The sequence below is a fragment of the Juglans microcarpa x Juglans regia genome, chromosome 3D, assembly GCF_004785595.1.
Source record: "Juglans microcarpa x Juglans regia isolate MS1-56 chromosome 3D, Jm3101_v1.0, whole genome shotgun sequence".
Classification (NCBI taxonomy): Eukaryota; Viridiplantae; Streptophyta; class Magnoliopsida; order Fagales; family Juglandaceae; genus Juglans; species Juglans microcarpa x Juglans regia.
The window spans coordinates 9664198-9684602 of NC_054598.1; the positions used below are offsets into that span (position 1 = coordinate 9664198).

General features: G+C 34.1%; 2 protein-coding genes and 1 long non-coding RNA gene across 3 annotated transcripts; 1 reads left to right on the forward strand and 2 right to left on the reverse strand.

Moving 5' to 3' along the window:
• The first annotated feature begins 8980 nt into the window (after positions 1-8980).
• On the forward strand, positions 8981-15419 carry LOC121254411 (phosphate transporter PHO1 homolog 1-like). The gene is made up of 14 exons (XM_041154438.1): positions 8981-9512; positions 9622-9910; positions 10314-10722; positions 10855-10903; positions 11004-11075; positions 11728-11857; positions 12711-12831; positions 12937-13186; positions 13305-13409; positions 13544-13588; positions 13704-13856; positions 13970-14248; positions 14636-14772; positions 14901-15419. Exons 1-14 carry the CDS (start codon positions 9288-9290, stop codon positions 14989-14991), a joined length of 2355 nt encoding a protein of 784 aa, XP_041010372.1. The 5' UTR covers positions 8981-9287; the 3' UTR covers positions 14992-15419.
• On the reverse strand, positions 13316-16606 carry LOC121254454. The gene is made up of 2 exons (XR_005938643.1): positions 16334-16606; positions 13316-14366 (listed from the first exon to the last, which is right to left on the reverse strand). It is a non-coding gene; the product is annotated as an uncharacterized LOC121254454 (long non-coding RNA).
• A 1423-nt stretch (positions 16607-18029) lies between these two features.
• On the reverse strand, positions 18030-19415 carry LOC121254439 (lysine-rich arabinogalactan protein 19-like). Its single transcript, XM_041154488.1, has 2 exons — positions 18608-19415; positions 18030-18300 (listed from the first exon to the last, which is right to left on the reverse strand). Exons 1-2 carry the CDS (start codon positions 19382-19384, stop codon positions 18208-18210), a joined length of 870 nt encoding a protein of 289 aa, XP_041010422.1. The 5' UTR covers positions 19385-19415; the 3' UTR covers positions 18030-18207.
• Between the last annotated feature and the right edge of the window lie 990 nt (positions 19416-20405).

The window sequence follows — 20405 nt, forward strand, 5'->3', positions numbered from 1 at the left end:
TTATAAGGATCAGATTAATGGACTTCAAAACAATGAAAAACAATGCTCCAATGAGATTAGCTTAAACATGATGGATTAGCTTAAACATGATGGATTAACTTAAACAATGAGATTAGCTTAAACATGATGGATTAAGTCGGCCGCCTCCTGATACTCCATTAATCAAAGTGATTGATTTTGCAATATAAATTAATGATAATAATTCATGCATCCTCGCGTGGATCAAATAGTTCCTCCAATCCCGTAGGACGACATGGATAAATTAATAAGCATTAATGATACACACACAACATATTTCACAACACATGTTTTAAGTGAGTGTATTTTTATAAATACTTTACTAAATTACCCTTTATTTTAAAACATAATTGTGTAATGCAGTACTGTTGTGAAAAATGATGTGTGTTTATCAATTTTCTAAATTAATTATGAGGATCAACTGAAGACTATTTTAATGGATGCTTATTATGTAAGCCATTAAGCTTTTCTGGCTGCGAATAGGTTTGGAGAAACATAGATTCCAATATTAATCCATGAGACCCCCCTCCACATGCAAATCCAATTAATGGTCAGTGCATGCATGACTAACACGTCATCAGTTCAATTAAATTTTAGTGGGTTTTTCCCTAACGCACGCGAATTGCAATCAAAGAGGATCATATCTTCTAATTAAGAGATCTGGGTTTTGCCGGCTAATAAGGGAAATATGAGAAGAGATTATTAAGCTTAGACATGCCAAAAAAAAAAAAAATGGCAACTAGCAACGTGCAACTAGAGACGATCGATCTTATCCAGCTGACTATATATATATATATATATATATATATTGTTCGATAATCCGTACACGAAACGATTATATATATGCACGTATGTATATAACTCATGCAAAGAACCATAACTAGCAAATGGTTGTCATTTGCCAATTGATCGATGTAAAAGGGTCGAGACAAAAACAAAAAAAAGTGATAGCCCATTTGCCAGTGGCGGGATCCCAATCTGTCTATTCAATAGTCTAGCAGTAGTGGTACATTTCAATCAAATTCCCATATCCAAAAGATAAGTTTTTGGAGTGCATAAATTAAACTAACATGGTAATTTACCAAACTATTATATACATCTCATGTTACAAGATTAACGTTGGATTGTCCTTTTTTTATTGGCCTAAACTGGATTTGTATAATCTGTTGACAACTTTTTTTTAGAGAGAGAAAAAAAAATAGAGAGAAAAGATATAAGAGCATAGCAAATGGAAAAGACTTCCGTGTAGACGACCTTCTATCTAGTAATGATTTGTACAAATTCTAAATACATAAGTCTCGTCCCTTTATTAAATAGTGGACCTCATCATGAAAAAGTATAAAAAGAAATTACTTTTTTATTGAGACCCGCTAATTTTTAACGAAGTATCCGCTAAGACTTGAATAATTAGGCTTGTATCTGGTATTACAGTTATAAACATGCTTATTTATTTGAACATACAGAGCCAATGAGAAATTAAAATTAAAAATTAAAAGTTAAAAAATGTTATTGTTAATTAAAGAACTAAACTTCAACGAAAAAAGAATAAACATTTTTTTTTTCTTTTTTTTTTTTTTTTTTGTCGGAAGCGTTTGTTTGTTCCAACTTTCACCTCTATGCAGAATGAACTTTTTTTTTTTTTTTTTTTTTTCTTCTGAAAACAGAATGAACTTTTTAAAAGGATTTCTCATACAATATTATTCACATAGTTGGGAAAACTGCGAATTAAAGAAATTAGATTTTATGATGTGGGGCTGTGGTTGTTATATATTAAAAGAATTCCACACTTTGGTTTATAGGTCCAAGAAAAATGGAATATGGATGCATGCCTTGGGCTTTTAAACGTAGCCTTGAATTGAAAGGAGTCCCATCTTTAATTAGCTCACATCTATAATTGCAGGAAAAATGAACTGAAATAAGTTCTATATATGAGCCATATATATGCACTCTATATGCTATTTCCAAATGAGGAGGTGATTCTGATTAAGAATAATGTTATATATAGTCGTGAAGTGCGTAAGTATTATGCAGTTGTTTTAAAAAAAATAATCATTATTAAAAAATGAAGTTTTTTCATGTAAATCTTTTATTTATTTATTTATTTTAAAATAATTGCGTGATTCTTATGCGATTATAACTATAATTTATTCTCAATTAATTATTGAAACTAAACAAATCTCTCAAAGGGAGAAAGATACGCAAAATAAAAAACAAATATATGCAAAAAGAAGCAAGCCCACTTACAAATTGGTCCTAAGATTATACAATGTTGGTACTCTTGAATGTTTGGATATAAGATTTTTTTTAAAAAAAATCCAAAACTTAATAAAAGAACTTTAAAGATCATGGGTTCCACTTGATGAGACTTTTCTCTCGAAACATCTCAAATACGACGCTCATGTACGTAATACCATTAACGTAGTACGTGATCTGTCTGTCACTTCATTAACGATGTTATATACCTGTGTCACACAGCCTAAGATATTAAAAACGGGACGAGGAAGATTCTAATGACATATTTATATAAATTAAGACCTACCATAACCTTGTTTGGTTAGTCAGTTTAAATAAGATATGAGATGTTTTATTAAAAATTGAATAAAATATTATTATAATATTATTTTTATTTTAAAATTTAAAAAAGTTAGAACTATTTATTATATTTTATATAAAAATTTAAAAAAATTGTAATAATTATATAAAATAAGATTAGATAGTTTAATTTTGTGCAATGAAACCCACAAAACCAAACCAGCTCTAATCTTGGAGAGCTCAAGCATGCATGAAAGTCTTGATTACCTGTCTCCCACCTTCTCTTCTTTACCTATCAAACCACAGATAGATTCTTGTTGTATAGAGAAAAATAAAAAATAAAAAATAAAAACTAATAATTTTTTTAAAAATAAAAAGTAAAAAAGGAGCACGTACACTAGCTAGATGCCAAAACAATGATCATCTTAAATCTCACAAAATAAATATTTATTCTGATTCGCTTACCATAATGTTTTTAAATCCTAGTAGTACTGTTACGTGCAATATGGGACATATGATTTTATAGGCTGTTCCCCTGGTATTTTACACCTGAATTCTGCAGTAGTACTACATGGGAACATACAATTTTATTGGAAGCTCCATGAAAACTTTGATTAAATGGTCGACATATGGTACTAATTCATTGGATTGCAATCGACAGAATTAAGATTGAGATTCTTAAACACATTGCAAGAACAAATCCTTTTCAGCATGCAGTCCATTCGAGGCTGACAATTACCTAAAAAAAAAAAACAATTCGATCGTACAGCTTGATCATGCATGCATGGTACTAATTCATTCATTAAATTCAGTTACATATCACACACATCCAAATCAACTTTTCCCAATATTATCTATAGAAAATTCACATTTGGGAGATCAGAACCAGAATCCTTTACCTGCATTAGCCAAACAATGGTATGATTCTTCAGCATGCAAGATGCAAAGTTGAGCATATACCTGAGAAATCCAAGGTGGCTATCTCATCATCTAACTCTGCAAATATACATATCATGATTCTCTCTCTCTCTCTCTCTCTCTCTCTCCTTAGAGATAAAGCTATATATATATATATATAGGAAACTAAATAATAAAAGAGTGTTTATGCAGGGAGTATATGCTAGCTAGCTGTTCATCCTTGGAGAAGATCATTATCAGGATATATGGAGGGATTTGTTTTCAATCCAATATCCAAGGAGAGCCAAGCAATATATATGGATCATCCCATAGGAATATTATAAATTTTTTTTTTCATCATGCATGGCATTTAATTAATTTTGTGAAATACATCATTATCAAGAACCATATGCTCAGAATAATCTGACGTACGTTTGCTTCATTTTGACAAACTAGTCACACTCGTGCATTATATTACATATTTGCATAGGGAATTAACATTATCTTGGAGGAGGATGAGGGATGTGTGTGAGGTTCAAGAGTGCATGGAATCTCATTCTTTTTCTTTTTTTTGGTGGCATGATGAGCTCAGGTACTCCATGGGAGCACTCAGACACTCATTTCACAGATCAGTGATCAATGTTAATTTATCTGTTTTACGAGTAAGTCATAATTTCCAGAAGACAATCGATCTCCCCTACACAGAAGTCACCACTATTGACCAAATTTTAGTGTTTTTTTTTTTTTTTTCCTCTCATTATTATTTTAGCAGGCTCTTTAAGTTACGCAGACCTCTTTTCTCTAGCTAGCTACTCGCATGGACCATCTTGAGGCCTAAGATCTTTGATCCACCAAATTACATGGCATTTTGGGTACTCAACCCAAATGTTTGTACACCATGGAATTTAAATTTTTTTTTTCTTTTTACAATATGGAAAATAAGATGATGATAATATAATTAATTAAAAAGGAAAAGACAGATCCAGAGGTAGGCTTGGGTCGCTCTGCAAGGGCGCACCCATATATGCATTCCAAATCAGACCATCATGTTCTTGGCTTGTCATTGGTTCAATGGACAAGAAGGTTAGATTTCATAGGTAAACTTTTCCTCATGTCCTTTCAACTGGAATTATTTGGTGGAAATACATGATTCTTTTATTTAAAACTATTCAATGGAGTTCCCAAATATAACTACCTCTCGAGGTGGTGATTTGCACATTCAGAGGTATTTTCAATTATTTTCATATATTTTTAAACATTTTTTTAATTTTTAATTTTTAATTTTTTTATCTAATCGTTATCTAATAATTATCCAAACACAAAATTCAATACAATTTTTTCAAACTTTCAAATAAAACACAAAAAATAATATAACTTTTTCAAATTTCAAAACAAAAATATTAATATTAAAAAGTTATTTAAATGTAACATCTTATAAAACATCTTAACGCGCACAAACTATATTAATATTATTCACAAATCATTTCACTATTATTTATAAATATTTTAAAATAATTTAAGTGTCTAAACTAACCCTTACCCTCCAATCCCCCCTTCCCCCCCCCCCCCCCCCCCCCCCCCCCCCCCCCCCCCCCCCCCCCCCCCCCCCCCAAAAAAAAAAAAAAAAAACACTTTCTAGTTTCTAAGGATGAAACTGTTTCATACCTACCTTTTAAGTGTTTGTCTAATTAAAAGTTTCTACTTTGCAGGCGTTGCTGGTGACTCGTTTATTCTTATTTTATTACGCGTTATTAACTTTCTCAGAAATATTAGTATTAGAAAAATGATAAGTGAATCGATAGTTTGATTGATTGTGTTTTTTTTTTTTTTTTGAAAAAAAAAATTTAATGATTAAGGAAGTGATTATTAATAAATTTTTGTATTTTGTTTTCTTTTTAAAAATATGTTTATAGATGTTTAAAAATATATAAAATAAAAGGAAAAAAGTAAAAACAAAAATGTGCTTATCGGCCTTGCTATCGGTACTAGTAGCAGGACTCTTAGTATTATGAAGCGAATTACATAATATTGATTTTCAAAGATGTGATACATTAGATTTTAGAATTCTTTTTACTATGAAGTAAACTTAACGTATCATATCAAGTTCTTAATTTTTTATAATTCTCTTTGCAAACTTAACATTTCTCTAACTGTTTTTTATTGACACTATGTTAAATCATTAGTTTTCCTAAAAATTAAATTCCAAATAGATTACATTTTTAACTATCCATGGAATATTATCTTGGAAACTCATGACCAACCATTTTGATATGGTCAGAATATTAATTACTTGTTATGGTCAATCATCTGATCTTACATGCAGTTAACATGAACATACAGTAGTAATGTTGACCTGTAACACATGGAATTAGTCATTATCATAATATCTATCTATATGCAAGAAGCTTATTAGATGTTAGTCATATCCATAGAAGTTTCTACAGTTACACAGAGATTTTATAAAAATAAACTCATAAATTGATGTGACTTAATGTAATTCATTAGATTTTCTTTACAATATGACATACCATATCAAGACACGTCATTTTGTAAATTTACTGTTATGAAATTGTTCTGTGGCCAAAGCATTTGTCTAATATCAGTGCCTAAACCAATAAGCTTTTGTATAATTTGTACACAGTAGAGTTACTATTGGTTCCTCTAGCAAAGGAATATATGCAAAGAAAAAACAAATAATGGCGTATCTTTGAGTCAGCCAGCCACCTTAGCCACGCTGTCAATTTTCCACAATTATAACACTGATGTTGCAATTCATGTCTATGAAGAAAAAAGATGCGTGCGTGTGAGTGTGTGTGTGAGAGAGAGAGAGAGAGAGATTATGAAATTATTTTTATTTATTTATTGATTGATTTAGGTGGAAGCTCTCATGATGAGGACAAGTTGGCAATAGATGATGAGATCAATGGAATTAGAACAAAGGAACAAAACATGGAACCTTTCTCTAAGAACCACCACTTTGGTAGCTACCCCAGCCTTACTATATATGGATATTAATTTCATTTCTATAATGTTATCCCAAGTACATATTATTATGGGAATGTTATCCATATTTATGCTTTAAGCATAGGAATAGATGGATAAGTTTAATGGAAAGTAGATTGGAATAACATATATATGTTCTTAAATAATCGAGTTCACCATTTTTAAAAAATAAAAATAAAAATTCTGATAAATAAATTTATTACATTTCTTTTATTTTTGGTTATGAGAAAAAAATACAGTACACACAGCAAATCAACTTCCCGTTTGGATAGTGAGAAGAGATAAGATAAGTTGAGATAGTTTGTGAATAGTAGTGAGATTATTGAGTTGAGATGAATTGAGATAGTTTTTGAAAATTTTGTGTGTTTATATTTGGAAGTGAGATGAAATAGTTTTAACTTTTTAAAAATTTGATAAATATGGATCCCACCAATTATTGCATAATGTTTGTTTGAACATGTTTTATTTATAAATAAGTAATAGTAATTTATAAATTACCTACCCAAATTTCATTTTTTATAATATATTTCATAACAATATTATAAGTTGACAATATTTTTATAAAATTAATTATTTTATAAAATATTAAATAAAATATTTTTTATTTACAAAATAATTAAATAATTAAAAATATTTTTATAAAATATTCTTTACAAAAACAGTGTGCTTAAAATCATTTTCCATTTTCAAGTACTAATGGTCATTGTGCCCAACTTTTGAACTTACTTTATGCAAATACCGTATGGCTTTGATGATTGAAAATTACTCAAATTTGTTTTGTCCAAATTATATCCTATAATCTTCTCAACAACTCGCATAGAGCAAAGAAAATGTTTTGTCTATATATCTATTTTATAGTCTGTCTCGTATGAAATCACTTTATTTTATAATTTTATTATTATAAAAATTACATATGGACCAATCATTTATTAAATAAATCTAAGTATAGACCTTCTAAAATTAGCCATGCTAATTTGTAAAGAAATGTGCTACAAACTTTTCCGTGCATGTAAATAAGTAATCTATCGCGAGACCCGTTAAAAAATATATTTATAAATATATTTTGTTTATAATGATTTTTTTTATTTATAAATATATTTATAACTAATAGTAATTAATAAATTACTAACCCAAAAAATCGAATAATGCCCTTAGACAATGTCCACTCGATGTTTGCTCGACTGTGACTCAAGTGAATATCACACAGATTGTTTGCTCGAGGAGCTGCTCGAGTATGGCTCAAGCAAACATTACATAGATTATTCGCTCGAGACTTCGCTCGAGTGTGGCTCGAGCGAAGTAATGACAGTTTATCATTACATGAAAAAATTTAAAACTATCTTTGAAATCTCACATTCACCGTTTCGTTTTCTGTAGAGAATGAGATGAAATGGTTTCAACTCAGTATCCAAACCGGGTCAGTTGTCCCTTATCTCAGGTATCCTCAATTCAATCAAAAGATTCAAATATCGATAGACAGTAACGTGAAAAGCACACCCACTTGTCATTCGAGGTGGTCTCTTGCGTTGCCGCATTCAATTGGAAATTGGGAAAGAAAGAAAGAAAAAAAGAAAAGAAAAGAGAGAGACAGAGACAGATAAAGCAGAACACAGATGAAGGAAAACAAACATTGTATTACCAAAGCCACATGATGTTGGTGAATGGACGAATGTCAAACACTGATGTGGGTAACACACAGCCACATTATATGGGCTATGCTACCGGTAATGGATGGAAATCTCCTTCTTGATTAGCAATAATTGTGCATGCTGCTTTATTTCTTAAATTCCCATATTTCTTTGTATTTATTTTTTATTTTTTTATTTCTCAGTTTGGGTTGTAATGGAGGGTACTATTCTACTGTATTGTTCAAACATTGAGGAATCACCATGATATGTAATTTGACAGCTATCGATGATCTTACATAATCCAAATTACATATTAATTAAGAATAATTATTCTTATCAGCCACTATTCACTACTCCACACCCTATGAAAAAAAAATTGTCAAGTATGGAGTGTGGGGGCGAATAATAACTGATGTATAGCAAAATCTATTAATTGATATCAATATAATTCCCGATAATTGAGGAAAAAAAAAAAAGCATGCATGTATGTTAATGAAAATGGTGATGGAAAATAATTGAGTTATCCTCTTTTAGTGGAGATTGAGGTGGTCTAATTAGAGCTCACCTTTGTGTGCTTATATCTTATTTAGCCAATAAGCTTGCTTCTCAAATGAGCAGATCTTGAGGCTCACAGGCAACTTTCCTATCAAGTGCCTAAACTCTAAACTGCCCTTCTTGATCTGATGCTTACTACATGTGGAACAGAAGACCTTGTAGTAAATCAAAGAGGCATCATAGGCAGGGAATTAGGCAAAAAAAATGACCAATTATGCCTTCTAAAAGGTCATTTTTATTCATGCGTATTGAATTAGGCTTGACCCCACTCAAATCTGCTTTAAATTCAAACCCTCTTTTCAAAATCTTCAGAAGAACATGAGAGATTGATAGCCCGGAAGTGGTCACATCCGGTGGTGGCATGGTCATATTCCGGCGAAGCTGACCACCATACCTTTCAAGTGGGGGGAGCATAGGACAGTATAAGTGCAAAGGATATTTTAGAATGTGCTGTAGAGCATCGGTACGAGCGCATCAATCAGTTCCCTCCTTACTTTTCCTTCCCCATAAATAATGTCATGATGTGCTTCCATTGAAACACCCTTACAAGGAAGGCTTCACACATCAGATAGAACCACTTCCTTTTCTCTCTCTCAAAAATCAAGGCATAGAGTGAGAGTGTGTGTGTGTGAGAGAGAGAGAGAGAGAGAGAAGATGGTGAAGTTCTCTAAGCAGTTTGAAGGCCAGGTTGTGCCTGAATGGAAATACGCTTATGTTGATTATTGGCAACTCAAGAAAGACATCAAAAAAATCCATCTCCCTAACATTGACAACACACCCACCAAGGAACAGAACAACTATTTACCCAACACCCTCTTTTCCTCCCTTATGAACTTCTCTTTATTTGGCCACCAACATAGAAACCATGAAGCAATTCATGTACTATTTTCTCTCTTACCTATTCCTACTTTACACACTATATATCATTTATATATGTTTATTATTTATTGATATGCATGGACTAATGTGGTCTAGACTCTACTATCAGGTTCATAAGAAACTCTCTTCATCGGCAAGTAAGGGGGATATGTATGAGACTGAACTGCTTGATCAGTTTGCGGATACTGATGCTACCAAAGAATTTTTTGCATGCTTGGACCTGCAACTTAACAAAGTGAATCAGTTCTACAAAGCAAGGGAGAAAGAGTTCCTGGATAGAGGGGAGTCCTCCAAGAAACAAATAGAGATCCTGCTTGAGCTCAAAACAGCATTTCAACAACAGGGCAAAGGAGCTATTGCCTCGGAGGATTCCTCTATTTCATGCACCATATCAAGTGGTACATAATCAATCAACTTTGATTCTTTCAATTGCAATCAAGATGATTTTTTTTTTTTTTTTTTCCCTAAAGAAGTGCTTCAACTTTGACCTGTGGTAATTCAAAGGGATCCTCACATGATTCATTCCTGTCGTTTACTTATCATGCATGATATCACATTTCTTAGGTCATCTGAATATATACATGCACACAAATATGCATTCCCATAATAGGCTTTCCCATGTACAGCCCACATTTTTTAGTTAGTTACAGTAATCTGAAACAACATAACTTCAGTCATACTATAATTACATGATTTTTCACCACTTTTTGGCATAGAATCAGAAACAAATCAATCTAGTTTAATTAATGATCTGTATCTTATGATTCTTATCTCAATTTTTTGGTCACTTGGCTGCTACAGATGAGGAATCTGTCAAGGACAGAACTGAAGAAGAACAGCTGCAAGACAACAGAGCAGATGACACAGAGAAAAATGATGTCCCATTTATGGACTCTCCTAGATCAGATGACATGGGAAAATCGATGCGGATGAAAAAAGAAGATGAGAAAATGAGGACACTCTCAGGACCTGTTATCAATTGCCAAGGAAAGAACTTGAGGATAAACATTCCTCTGACAACACCCTCTCTCACCTTCTCTGCAATTAGTTATTTAGTCTGGGAAGATTTGGTGAATCCGTCTTCAAGAAAATGCGGTCCAGAAGGCCGTAAGCTTCATGTTAACCGAACAACGTTGCATCATGCAGAGAAGATGATCAGAGGAGCTTTTGTTGAGATCTACAAAGGGTTAGGCTACCTCAAATCTTACAGGTATAATACTCAAAACGTCCAATGCTAAAAAAAGTCTTCAAAAGTTTAAAAAGCTAAGAAATCCGAGCTTTACTGTTTGATTTTGATTTTAGTGAGGATCTTACGTGTTCTCCACAATCAAAATGATTTCAGGAACTTGAACATTCTAGCTTTTATAAAGATTTTGAAGAAGTTCGACAAAGTAAGTTAGATGGGCGACTTTTAAAGTTTCCTTTAAATCTTCCATTATCTATGTTGGCATATGTGAAGGAAAATTGATTTTTCTTGGTTTTTTCTTTCAGGTCACTGGAAAACAAGTTCTTCCCATTTATCTCAAAGTAGTAGAGAGCTCCTATTTCAACAGTTCAGACAAGGTAAAATCATTGGGCCAAATAAAAGACTACGAACCGAAATATCTTATTTCTTTATCCTGCTTTCCACGGTAAAAGAACAACCTTGCATGATATTATGATTGGATCATGTTAAGATGTTGGCCACCATCCATCCTTTCATCTGAAGATTTGGAGACAATGCCAAGTGGGCATTGATCCTATACTTCGTGTGTGCAAAAAACGGATGGCCTTGGATTCATATAAATCAAACTTAGATATTCTTGTCTGACAACTTACAGTTTGAGAACCAAAGAGGCTTGTTTGGAGAGCGAGATGAAATGAGAATTTTGTGAATAGTAATAAAATAATTTGTGAAATAGTTTGATTTGAGTATTTTTCTCGGTTTTGGAAAATGAGAGAGAAAAACTTGAATTAAAAATATTATAAAGTTAAAATATTGTTAGAATATAGTTTTATAATATTATTTTTGTTTGAAAATTTGAAAAAATTGAATTATTATTTTTTTTTTATTTAAAAGTTTGGAAAAATTATAATGATTAGTTTGAAAAATTTGTAATGATTAATGTGAAAATGTTTGTATTTGAATTATGTTTTAGAATAAAATATGATGAGAATTTGGGATGAGATCTATTTCCAAACAAGCCGAATTTGCTTATAGTCTCAGAAATGACAGGTGATGAAATTAGAGGATGAAGTTGAAGAACTATTTATTAAACACTTTGCCGAAGAAGACCGCAGAAAGGCCATGAAATACCTTAAGCCACAACAGCATAAAGACTCGCACTCTGTTACCTTCTTCATTGGTGAGTTATTTAGATAATCCAAAAGTATTCTTTAAGTGACATTATTTAGATAATCAACCATTGGTTGGAGAGCTTTAAGCTTGTTCACTTTTCAACCAAAATTGGATTTAAAGAAACCAAAAAAAAAAAAAAAAAAAAAGGACCCATAGGGCCATAAGGCCACTAAGCTTTGAAATAGTCAGTGGCTGGTCCACTTTTTTGGGTGGATGATGAAGCACCCTGTCCCATGCTAATTGCTAAGCCATAGTTAATGTTTGGGACAATTTAACTGTAAAAGATAGAACCTTAAAAAGCCCATCAACAACTACAGGGCAGCACTGATCAGTTTCCCAAGTGCGGTACCAAGCATGTTGCATGGACGCATGAAATGAGTGCAAGCACCCATGTATGACGTGAGCTTTTGACACTAGGATGATTCCATGTCTTCCCCTGAAACACCGTCAACTTCCCTTCAAATTATTCAAACATTGACTATTGTAATCCACCATAGGTTTGCCTATGCTTCTGTTCACATAAAGTTTGTTGAATAGAACAGCTGAACATCCGCTGGTCACGCCTGGGGTAATTGAAAGTTTAGAGTATGCTATGAATCATCATTCTAATCATCATCTCGTAATGTGATACCAAATGATGAAAGAACTATTTCATGTTATCTTCACTTATCTATCAATGATTTGATGTCACATCAGAAATGATGAAAGGATGATAGTCAAAAGATGACGAAAATAATTTCTCGTCGAAGAATAATTGATCCTTGATTACTGAAAAAATAATAAACAAAATAATCACAACATTAAAACTCCATTACTCAAAAATTGATACAATTTCATTTAATCTCTTCAAATACAATCAGGGCTATTCACTGGATGTTTCTTGGCGCTTTTTGCCGGATATGTTATTATGGCTCGCATGATGCATGTGTACAGACCGGCATCACATTCAGTTTACATGGAGACAGTCTATCCTGTATTCAGGCGAGTACCTCTGCATAAGATTTCTTAAAACACCATTCATTATGGAAAATCAGATTTGCATCATCTGTGAAAAGCGGCTAACAAAACAAATTTGCCATTTTGCAGTATGTTCAGCCTGCTGTTTTTACACTTCTTTCTGTATGGCTTGAATGTTTTTGCATGGAGAAAGGCTCGTATAAACTACAGCTTCATCTTCGAGCTAAATCCAACCAAGGAGCTTAAGTACAGAGATGTTTTCTTGATCTGTACCACCTCACTGACTGCTGTGATGGGGGTCATGTTTGTTCATATGTCACTAATAGCTAAAGGGCATTCTTATGAGCAAGTCAAAGCTATCCCTGGTCTTCTGTTATTGGTAATTTTTTGTTAAAGATCTAGGAGATGGAAATGCATGGTTGAACAGGTCTTTATTTGTTCAATATTCTTCTCTTACAGATAACAGACCATTAAATTGACCATCTTCTGAATGACAGGTCTTCTTGGCTTTACTTGTGTGCCCCTTCAATATTTTCTATCGATCAAGCCGTTATCGTTTCCTTAGTGTGATAAGGAACATCATTTTATCACCTCTCTACAAGGTACCACATTACTTCAACACTCCATCATCTTTATATCACAATAAGATCATTCAGATACGCTTATAAACATTTTCTTTTAATAATATATTATATCAAAAATTGTCATTCTAATTCATTTATCTTATTCTCTGCAGGTTGTCATGCTGGACTTTTTCATGGCTGATCAACTATGTAGTCAGGTTGGTTTCAGCACCAAATAAGAGCAACAAAACTTGGGAAACCTTAAAGAGTCTAAATAATCATTAGGTGCCTCAAACCTCATAGATTAACAAAATGCTTTGCTATCTTAAATAGGTGCCAATGCTCAGAAATCTAGAATATGTGGCGTGTTACTATATAACTGGGAGCTATAAAACCGAGGACTATATGCATTGCAAGGAGGCCAGGCATTACCGGGATCTTGTTTATGCAGTTTCTTTTCTACCATATTACTGGAGGGCAATGCAGGTACAGTATTAATCTCTCCAGTTCACCCTAAATTAGTTCCTTGATTTTCATAAACTGTATAAAATTATATGTTCATCTCCTTTTCTCAATAATCAATTTACCTGAACTTGCAGTGTGCCCGGCGGTGGTTCGATGAGGGCCAGACAAGCCACCTTGTCAATCTAGGCAAATATGTATCAGCCATGTTCGCAGCAGGAGCAAAAGTGGCCTACGAGAAAGATGGTGGTGCTGGATGGCTCTGTCTTCTTGTGGTCATGTCCAGTGCTGCAACAGTGTACCAATTGTATTGGGACTTTGTAAAGGACTGGGGTTTGCTCCAAATGAATTCCAAGAACCCCTGGCTTAGGAATGAATTAATGCTTCGGCAAAAGTTCATTTACTACTTGTCTATGGTATATGCCATGGCCCTCTTCTCTCCTAACTTAGGAAATTTTAGTCAGAGTCTACGGGCCATTGGCATACAATTGGCACCTCCTCCAACTCCTAGATATTAGCACCCACCAAGTGATTCTGATCAGACAATCAACTTGGATATTTTAGATAATTAAGAAAAAACACCACAAGGTGGACAATGAACATATTTTAAACATAGATAAATTTTTACTATTGAAAGTAAGATTCTCAAAATAGTCCATTGAAGACAAGATCAGGACAAAGAATTAGACGTTTTCTGAGACTAAATAAACATTTAGAAATCTTGACTACTTTCTGGGTATATAAGATTTAGGCCCTTTCATTTTTAAAGCCAGATTTGAGTGAAACTTTGGTATGCCATGCAGGGATTAAACCTTATTCTCAGGCTTGCTTGGTTGCAAACTGTTCTTCACTCAAAATTTGAACATGTTGATGATGGAGTCACTTACCTATTTTTAGCAGCCCTTGAAGTCACTAGGAGAGGGCTGTGGAATTTTTTCAGGTAATATGACCTTCAAATATTAATTATTTTGAATTTTTTTTACAATAGCCTTTAGTGGCATCAAAATTGACATTGTAAAACTTGTATCCTTTTCAGCGTTCTAATGAACAATTGTTCAAATTGTCCAGGTTGGAGAATGAGCATCTAAATAATGCAGGCAAGTTTAGAGCAGTTAAGACAATACCACTTCCTTTTCATGAAGTGGATGAGGAAGATTAATACCCATTGGCAACAATTGCTCATGGAATTTGATTCGGGGGGTCATAAATGTTCTTTGGACAAATACATCTGAGAAGAACCTCGTTGTCCTCAGTCAAGTCGATGCAAAAGGACATCCACTTTATCCATTGGTCATTGGATTATGGGAACAAGGTTCATACTTGAATACAAAATTTTTATTCGACAATGAAGAGAAAAGTCGTGCAAAAGCACAGTTGTCTTCACATCTAGTTGACACAATGTTACAAATGTCTATCTTTCTCCTCTGCTCACACAATACCAAGCTTGAAACAACACAAATTTGGCATCCTTCCAATACACTTGTGGAAATAAATCCATGAAAAACATGTAAATTGTTTATTGATGGTTAGGAAGTATTCTGATCAAAGATTTGTAGTGCAAAGGAAAAAGTCCAGATATTTCCCAAATTGATAGATAAAAGTTGTAATTGCTGTCTACATTGAGATTGTCACCAAGAAAAAGGAAGCAAATGAAAAGGCTACCAGAAAAAGAAAAAGAAATCGTCACTGAAAATAACCAGACAAACATGAGATGAGATCACTTAATGAATGTCTTGCACATGGAAGAAAGTATAAATAAGATCATTTGAGATACCACACAAAACTACTTGATTTGTAATGTAAGCAAAACATTAAAATAATAGAACTTGATTTCCAAGAGATTTTGAATTCCAGATCTCCCGTGAATTTAACAATTACTTTTCCACTTTGGAAGTGTCTGGCTGCAATTCCCAAATAAGCATTTTACATTTCTTGTTTAAGAAAAAATACAGAAGAGAAAAGGACAGTAAACAGTTTCTAACATTTTGCATTTTGTCCTTGTGAAATGGAGACAATCCTCAAACAAAGATAGACAGCCTCAGAGCCAACCGGTTTATCAACCAATAAAGGTGAGGGGAAACTATGAAAAGAAAAGGAAAAAAAAAAAAAAACAGAAAAAGATCGAAGCCACTTGAGCAAATAATCAGTCTCATCAATGCACAACAAAAGCACCCTGCTTGCTGTGCAACCTAATGCTCTCTATTTTTATCAATGGTTGAGCCTGAATACACTGTATTTTAAAACAGGGAAATCCAGCTGTGAGAAATGCAACGATGCATAATAATTTCAGCATTATATGCAGATGTCAGCCATAAACCACGAAATAGTCATATAATGCTCCTTGATAAAGATGGAAAAGGATCATGACATTGGATATAAAAACCCATCCAAAGCTGTTTTCTTTTTCAAATTTCTAATCATAAACCCTTCCATATCTAAGCGAAAGAGTGTGTGAATCAGTGATTACCAAAGTAAATGCCAAAACTGAGCATAAAACAAACCTTGAGGCAGCCAAGGGTGACTTCTCACTCCATTGTAACAACACCTCCTGAACAAACTTTTCAGTTTTCAGCCAATCGATTACATGGATAAAACTGCTAAGATGTCACAAATGGGTCCTCTTGGGCCTCTGTTCAAAAGCAGAGCGAAGTCCAGCAACACCTCCACGTGCTTGTCGCGTGACAACTAGAGGAGAGTAAGGTCTCAAGCTTTCCCACATTGTTCGTGATGTCAGGCAGTTTTCAATCTTCTCTCGGCTTGGCTGGCCGCCTCCGGCATATCAACCTATTTCATACATTTAAACTGTCGTTCCAAATAACAAAATGTCATCGTTCAATCTGCGAGAGCATCTTTGCTCAAGAACTGCTGTTGAGATTTTATTGCTTTTGGAGAATTTAGTTGGACTTGTTTAAAAATGTATGCTCCATTGCTCCCTTTCTGTGAATTCACATATGTTGCTTTTCCTAGAAACCGCAGCATGCACTTTCTATGGTTTTTTCTTTTTGGCCCATTTTAGTTTCCTTCATATTCTCCAAGCAGGGTGAAAATAGTGACAGAGAACTTCCGAGATGTTTGCTTGTACAATTCGCTTGGGATGTGTGGGATGAGAAAACAAAGAGGCTTGTTAATCGATTGGCCAATGAGCTGTCCTTATTTACCTATAAGTATTCCCTATTTTATTATGAGCGAGTAGCATCGCTCCAAGTGACCGCTAAGTCAAATTGATTTTTTTATTATTTTAAAATATTTTTAAAAAATATATAAAAAATATTAATACATTAATAGTCACTTCTTTAACTATTAAATAAAAAAAATTAAAATACATAAAGGGTCAAAATAAGGAGGTAAGTTGAGTGGTCAAAGTAGCATTTTTCTTTTATTATTTAGTGCTATCAAGATGGAACTTGTGTGGTAAAAATTATGACTTTTGGAGAGTGGGTTCTAATGTACTGATCAAAATGTAAATTGATATTTTCCATTTTGGAGAAGATATTAAATAATATTGCAGAGTGCAAATCCATTTATGTCTGTCTTTCGGGTTGGCAGACAAACGTGATATGGCTTTTGGAAGACGGTACCAAAGCAATATCAAGCAATGGGAAGAGACGCCCTAGAAAATCCATCTATATATGTTAAAATGTGTTTGTCTTCTGAATCTTACGTTGAGACAAAGATTATCAGCTCTAAATGTTGCGTGTCAGATTTGGATAAAGTCAAGATAATTAAGTTTGGAACTCAAATAAATTAACCTTAACTTCATCCATTCATAAACTCTTCGACTTCAACTTTAACTCGCTAATTTCATATTGAGTTGCTATATTGAATTCACATATCATATAAATAATTAAAACCCCACTTTTAAGTCAGAAAGTTGATCGGTTGATTGATGATCTTTTTGGCATGGCCTAATTTGAAGGCTATAATTCGCATGAGCTCTTATTTAAAGAGCGGTGCTATTTTGCCGCCCGAGTAGCACCGTTCAGTGTTATTGCTAGTTGTAAAAGTAACTTTTTTTTTATTTTTCTATTCACATTTTTTTAATGTATTTAAATATTTTTAAAAAATAATAAAAAAATATATCAATACATTTAAAATTACTTTCTTCATCGTCCAGTAAAAAAGAAATCATGAGCGGTATATATTTGAGTCGGCATGGTGTACTTTTTCCTCATTTAAATAGTTCCATGTATGTGGATGTAGTTCAAAATCCAGCTTCATTAAACAACCCTTCAAAAATTGGAACTACAAAAGCCTCACAATTTGGTGCAGTCTCCTTATTATATATTCATTTCTAGATCTTTTATTCTTTGCAAGAAATAATCAAGTCTTCAGAATAACAACAAATCTTCATCATGCAATGTTGCTAGGAATTGTATCATGTAATAGCCAACAGAATGGCAACTGCAACTCCTGCACTCATCCACCTTCCAGACATTCCTCCCTGCTGATGTACCGCGTGTCCTTTACTCTGTTAATTAAGGGGGAGAAAAAAAGGAGGATCACTAAAAATAACTTTGATGTGATAAATAACCCTGTAGCCTAGTAGTTCTTTTTCCTCACAGTTAGAGAGGAGGTTCAGGATTCAACTTGCCGGAGGTGTAGGATTTGTTGGGTTAAGGAATTCTTCTATCGATTATAAATTTTGTTTCTAGGAAAAAAAAGATGTGAAATATAACATAATCAAATTCTAATTTTGTTCCAAAATTTTCAGTTGACGAGACGAGTAGAGCGGGAGTTTTATTGAACTTATATTCTAACAAGACTAATGGCATTACCGAATTTGGTGATGGTGCTGGTGAATCTGTTTCCTGATCTGTGTCTTCCACTGTAGGAGGCGCTGGGGGGCTGCGAACTGTCCGTGCGTGCGTTGGTGCTGGTGCTGGTCCTGGAGTTAGTGCTACTGCTGCTGCATGATGTCTCTTGTGCTTGTGTCTGTGCCGCCTCCTGTGCTTGTGCCTTGCACGAGGTGGAGGCGGAGGGGGCTCTAAGATGGGTGCTGGAACTGGTGCCTCTTGAACGGGTGCTGGTGCTGGTGTTGGTGGTGTTGGCACTGGTGATGGTACTGGTGTCTCCTTTGCAGGTGCTGGCGCTGGTGGCGCTTTTCTTGGTGATGGAGATATCTGCGGCGGTGGTAGAGGTGGCGGTAAAGCTGGTGGTAGAGGTGGTGGTGGTGTCCTTTTTGGTTTTGGTGGTGGAATCTTAGGGGGTGGCACCGTTGGGCTTAAAGACGGTGCAACTTTAGGAGACGGTACTGCTTTTACCGGTGGCTTTGCTGCAGATAATGGGGAGGCTGAACGAGGTGCGGTTGCAGTGGGTAACTTAGAAGGTGCAGATGGTACTGTTGAAAGAGGTGGTTTTGCGACTGGCAATTTGGATGGTGCAGATGGCACGGTAGAAGCTGGTGGCTGCTTTGCTGTTGGCATATGAGATGGTGCAGCCGGTATTGTAGTTGGCAAGGTAGACTGTGCGGCCCCTGGTGCAGCTTTTGCATTGCCAAGGAATGGTGGAAAGCAAAGACAAACCAGGAAGATAGCGCACAACATTATAGCCATCTGTGTGGAGATGAGAACTGGTAGGACTGGAACATACTGGTCATGGCTACATATATAGGGCAAAGAGAGCGTTACGAGAGTAGAAGACAGGTGGGGTGTGATGTTGGAGGGAGACAAGGGAGCGATGTAGAATTCATGTGATTGCTATGTCCCTTCTAATGATTTGGCAAGCGAGGTTGTCAAACTTATCAAAAAATTATATTCATCATCTTTCCAACTATTATAATTTCATCGAGAGCGGTGATTTAATGGACTTTAGGTTACTTCTATATGATTTAGCATGTATGAAATCCTTGATTCAAATTAATCCCAATATAGATTTGGATAAATTTTCGACAAATAAAATGTTATTATGATCACGTCTAAATAAGGAAGCAACCTCTAGTTGCCTCCTATCCACTGCAAGAAATTAAGACTTTTTGTGGCGATTTTATGTTTGTTGAAAATAAAATTACTGTAAAAAGTCTTTAATTGTGGCGATTTTTACGTCGTCGCGATCTTTTTTCATCAAATTTCTAAAATGGTCTTTTTCAATAATTTTTTTATTTTTTGCGGCGAAAAAGTTCGCCGCAAATATTAAACTGGTCTTTTTCATCGATTTTTACTTTTTGCGATGGAAGTATTCACCGCAAAAAAAAAAAAAAAGAAAAAAAAAAAAAAAGAAAAAGGAAAAACTTTTTGTGATGGTTTGTTGTTTGATGGAATTGCGAAAGTAACCTTTTGTAGCTATTTTTTAACTTTAAATATCGCCGAAAAAAGTGAAGGGTGTTTTACGGCGAAATTAAATCGTCATAAAAGATAATATTCAAAATTAAAAGGAACTAGGGCTAATGTTCTCCTTCATTTTTCCCTCCTGCCGATATCTCTCTCTCTTATTTACCCTTTGTTTCGCAACCCCCCCTCCCGCGCGACGGCTCTCTTCCTCTCTCTCTCTCTCTCTCTCTCTCTCTCTCTCTTTCTCATGATGTCTACATCTTTCCCTCTCTTTATTTCTCTCTCTAAAGTCTCTTTGTGAATACAG

Coding starts and splice junctions, on each gene's coding strand:
- LOC121254411 (XM_041154438.1), top strand. CDS start 9,288: ATGGTGAAGTTCTCTAAGCAGTTTGAAGGCCAGGTTGTGCCTGAATGG. Junction 9,911..10,313: donor TTCATGCACCATATCAAGTG/GTACATAATCAA, acceptor TGGCTGCTACAG/ATGAGGAATCTGTCAAGGAC. Junction 13,410..13,543: donor TTTTATCACCTCTCTACAAG/GTACCACATTAC, acceptor TATTCTCTGCAG/GTTGTCATGCTGGACTTTTT.
- LOC121254439 (XM_041154488.1), bottom strand. CDS start 19,384: ATGGCTATAATGTTGTGCGCTATCTTCCTGGTTTGTCTTTGCTTTCCA. Junction 18,301..18,607: donor CAGCACCATCACCAAATTCG/GTAATGCCATTA, acceptor CTTAATTAACAG/AGTAAAGGACACGCGGTACA.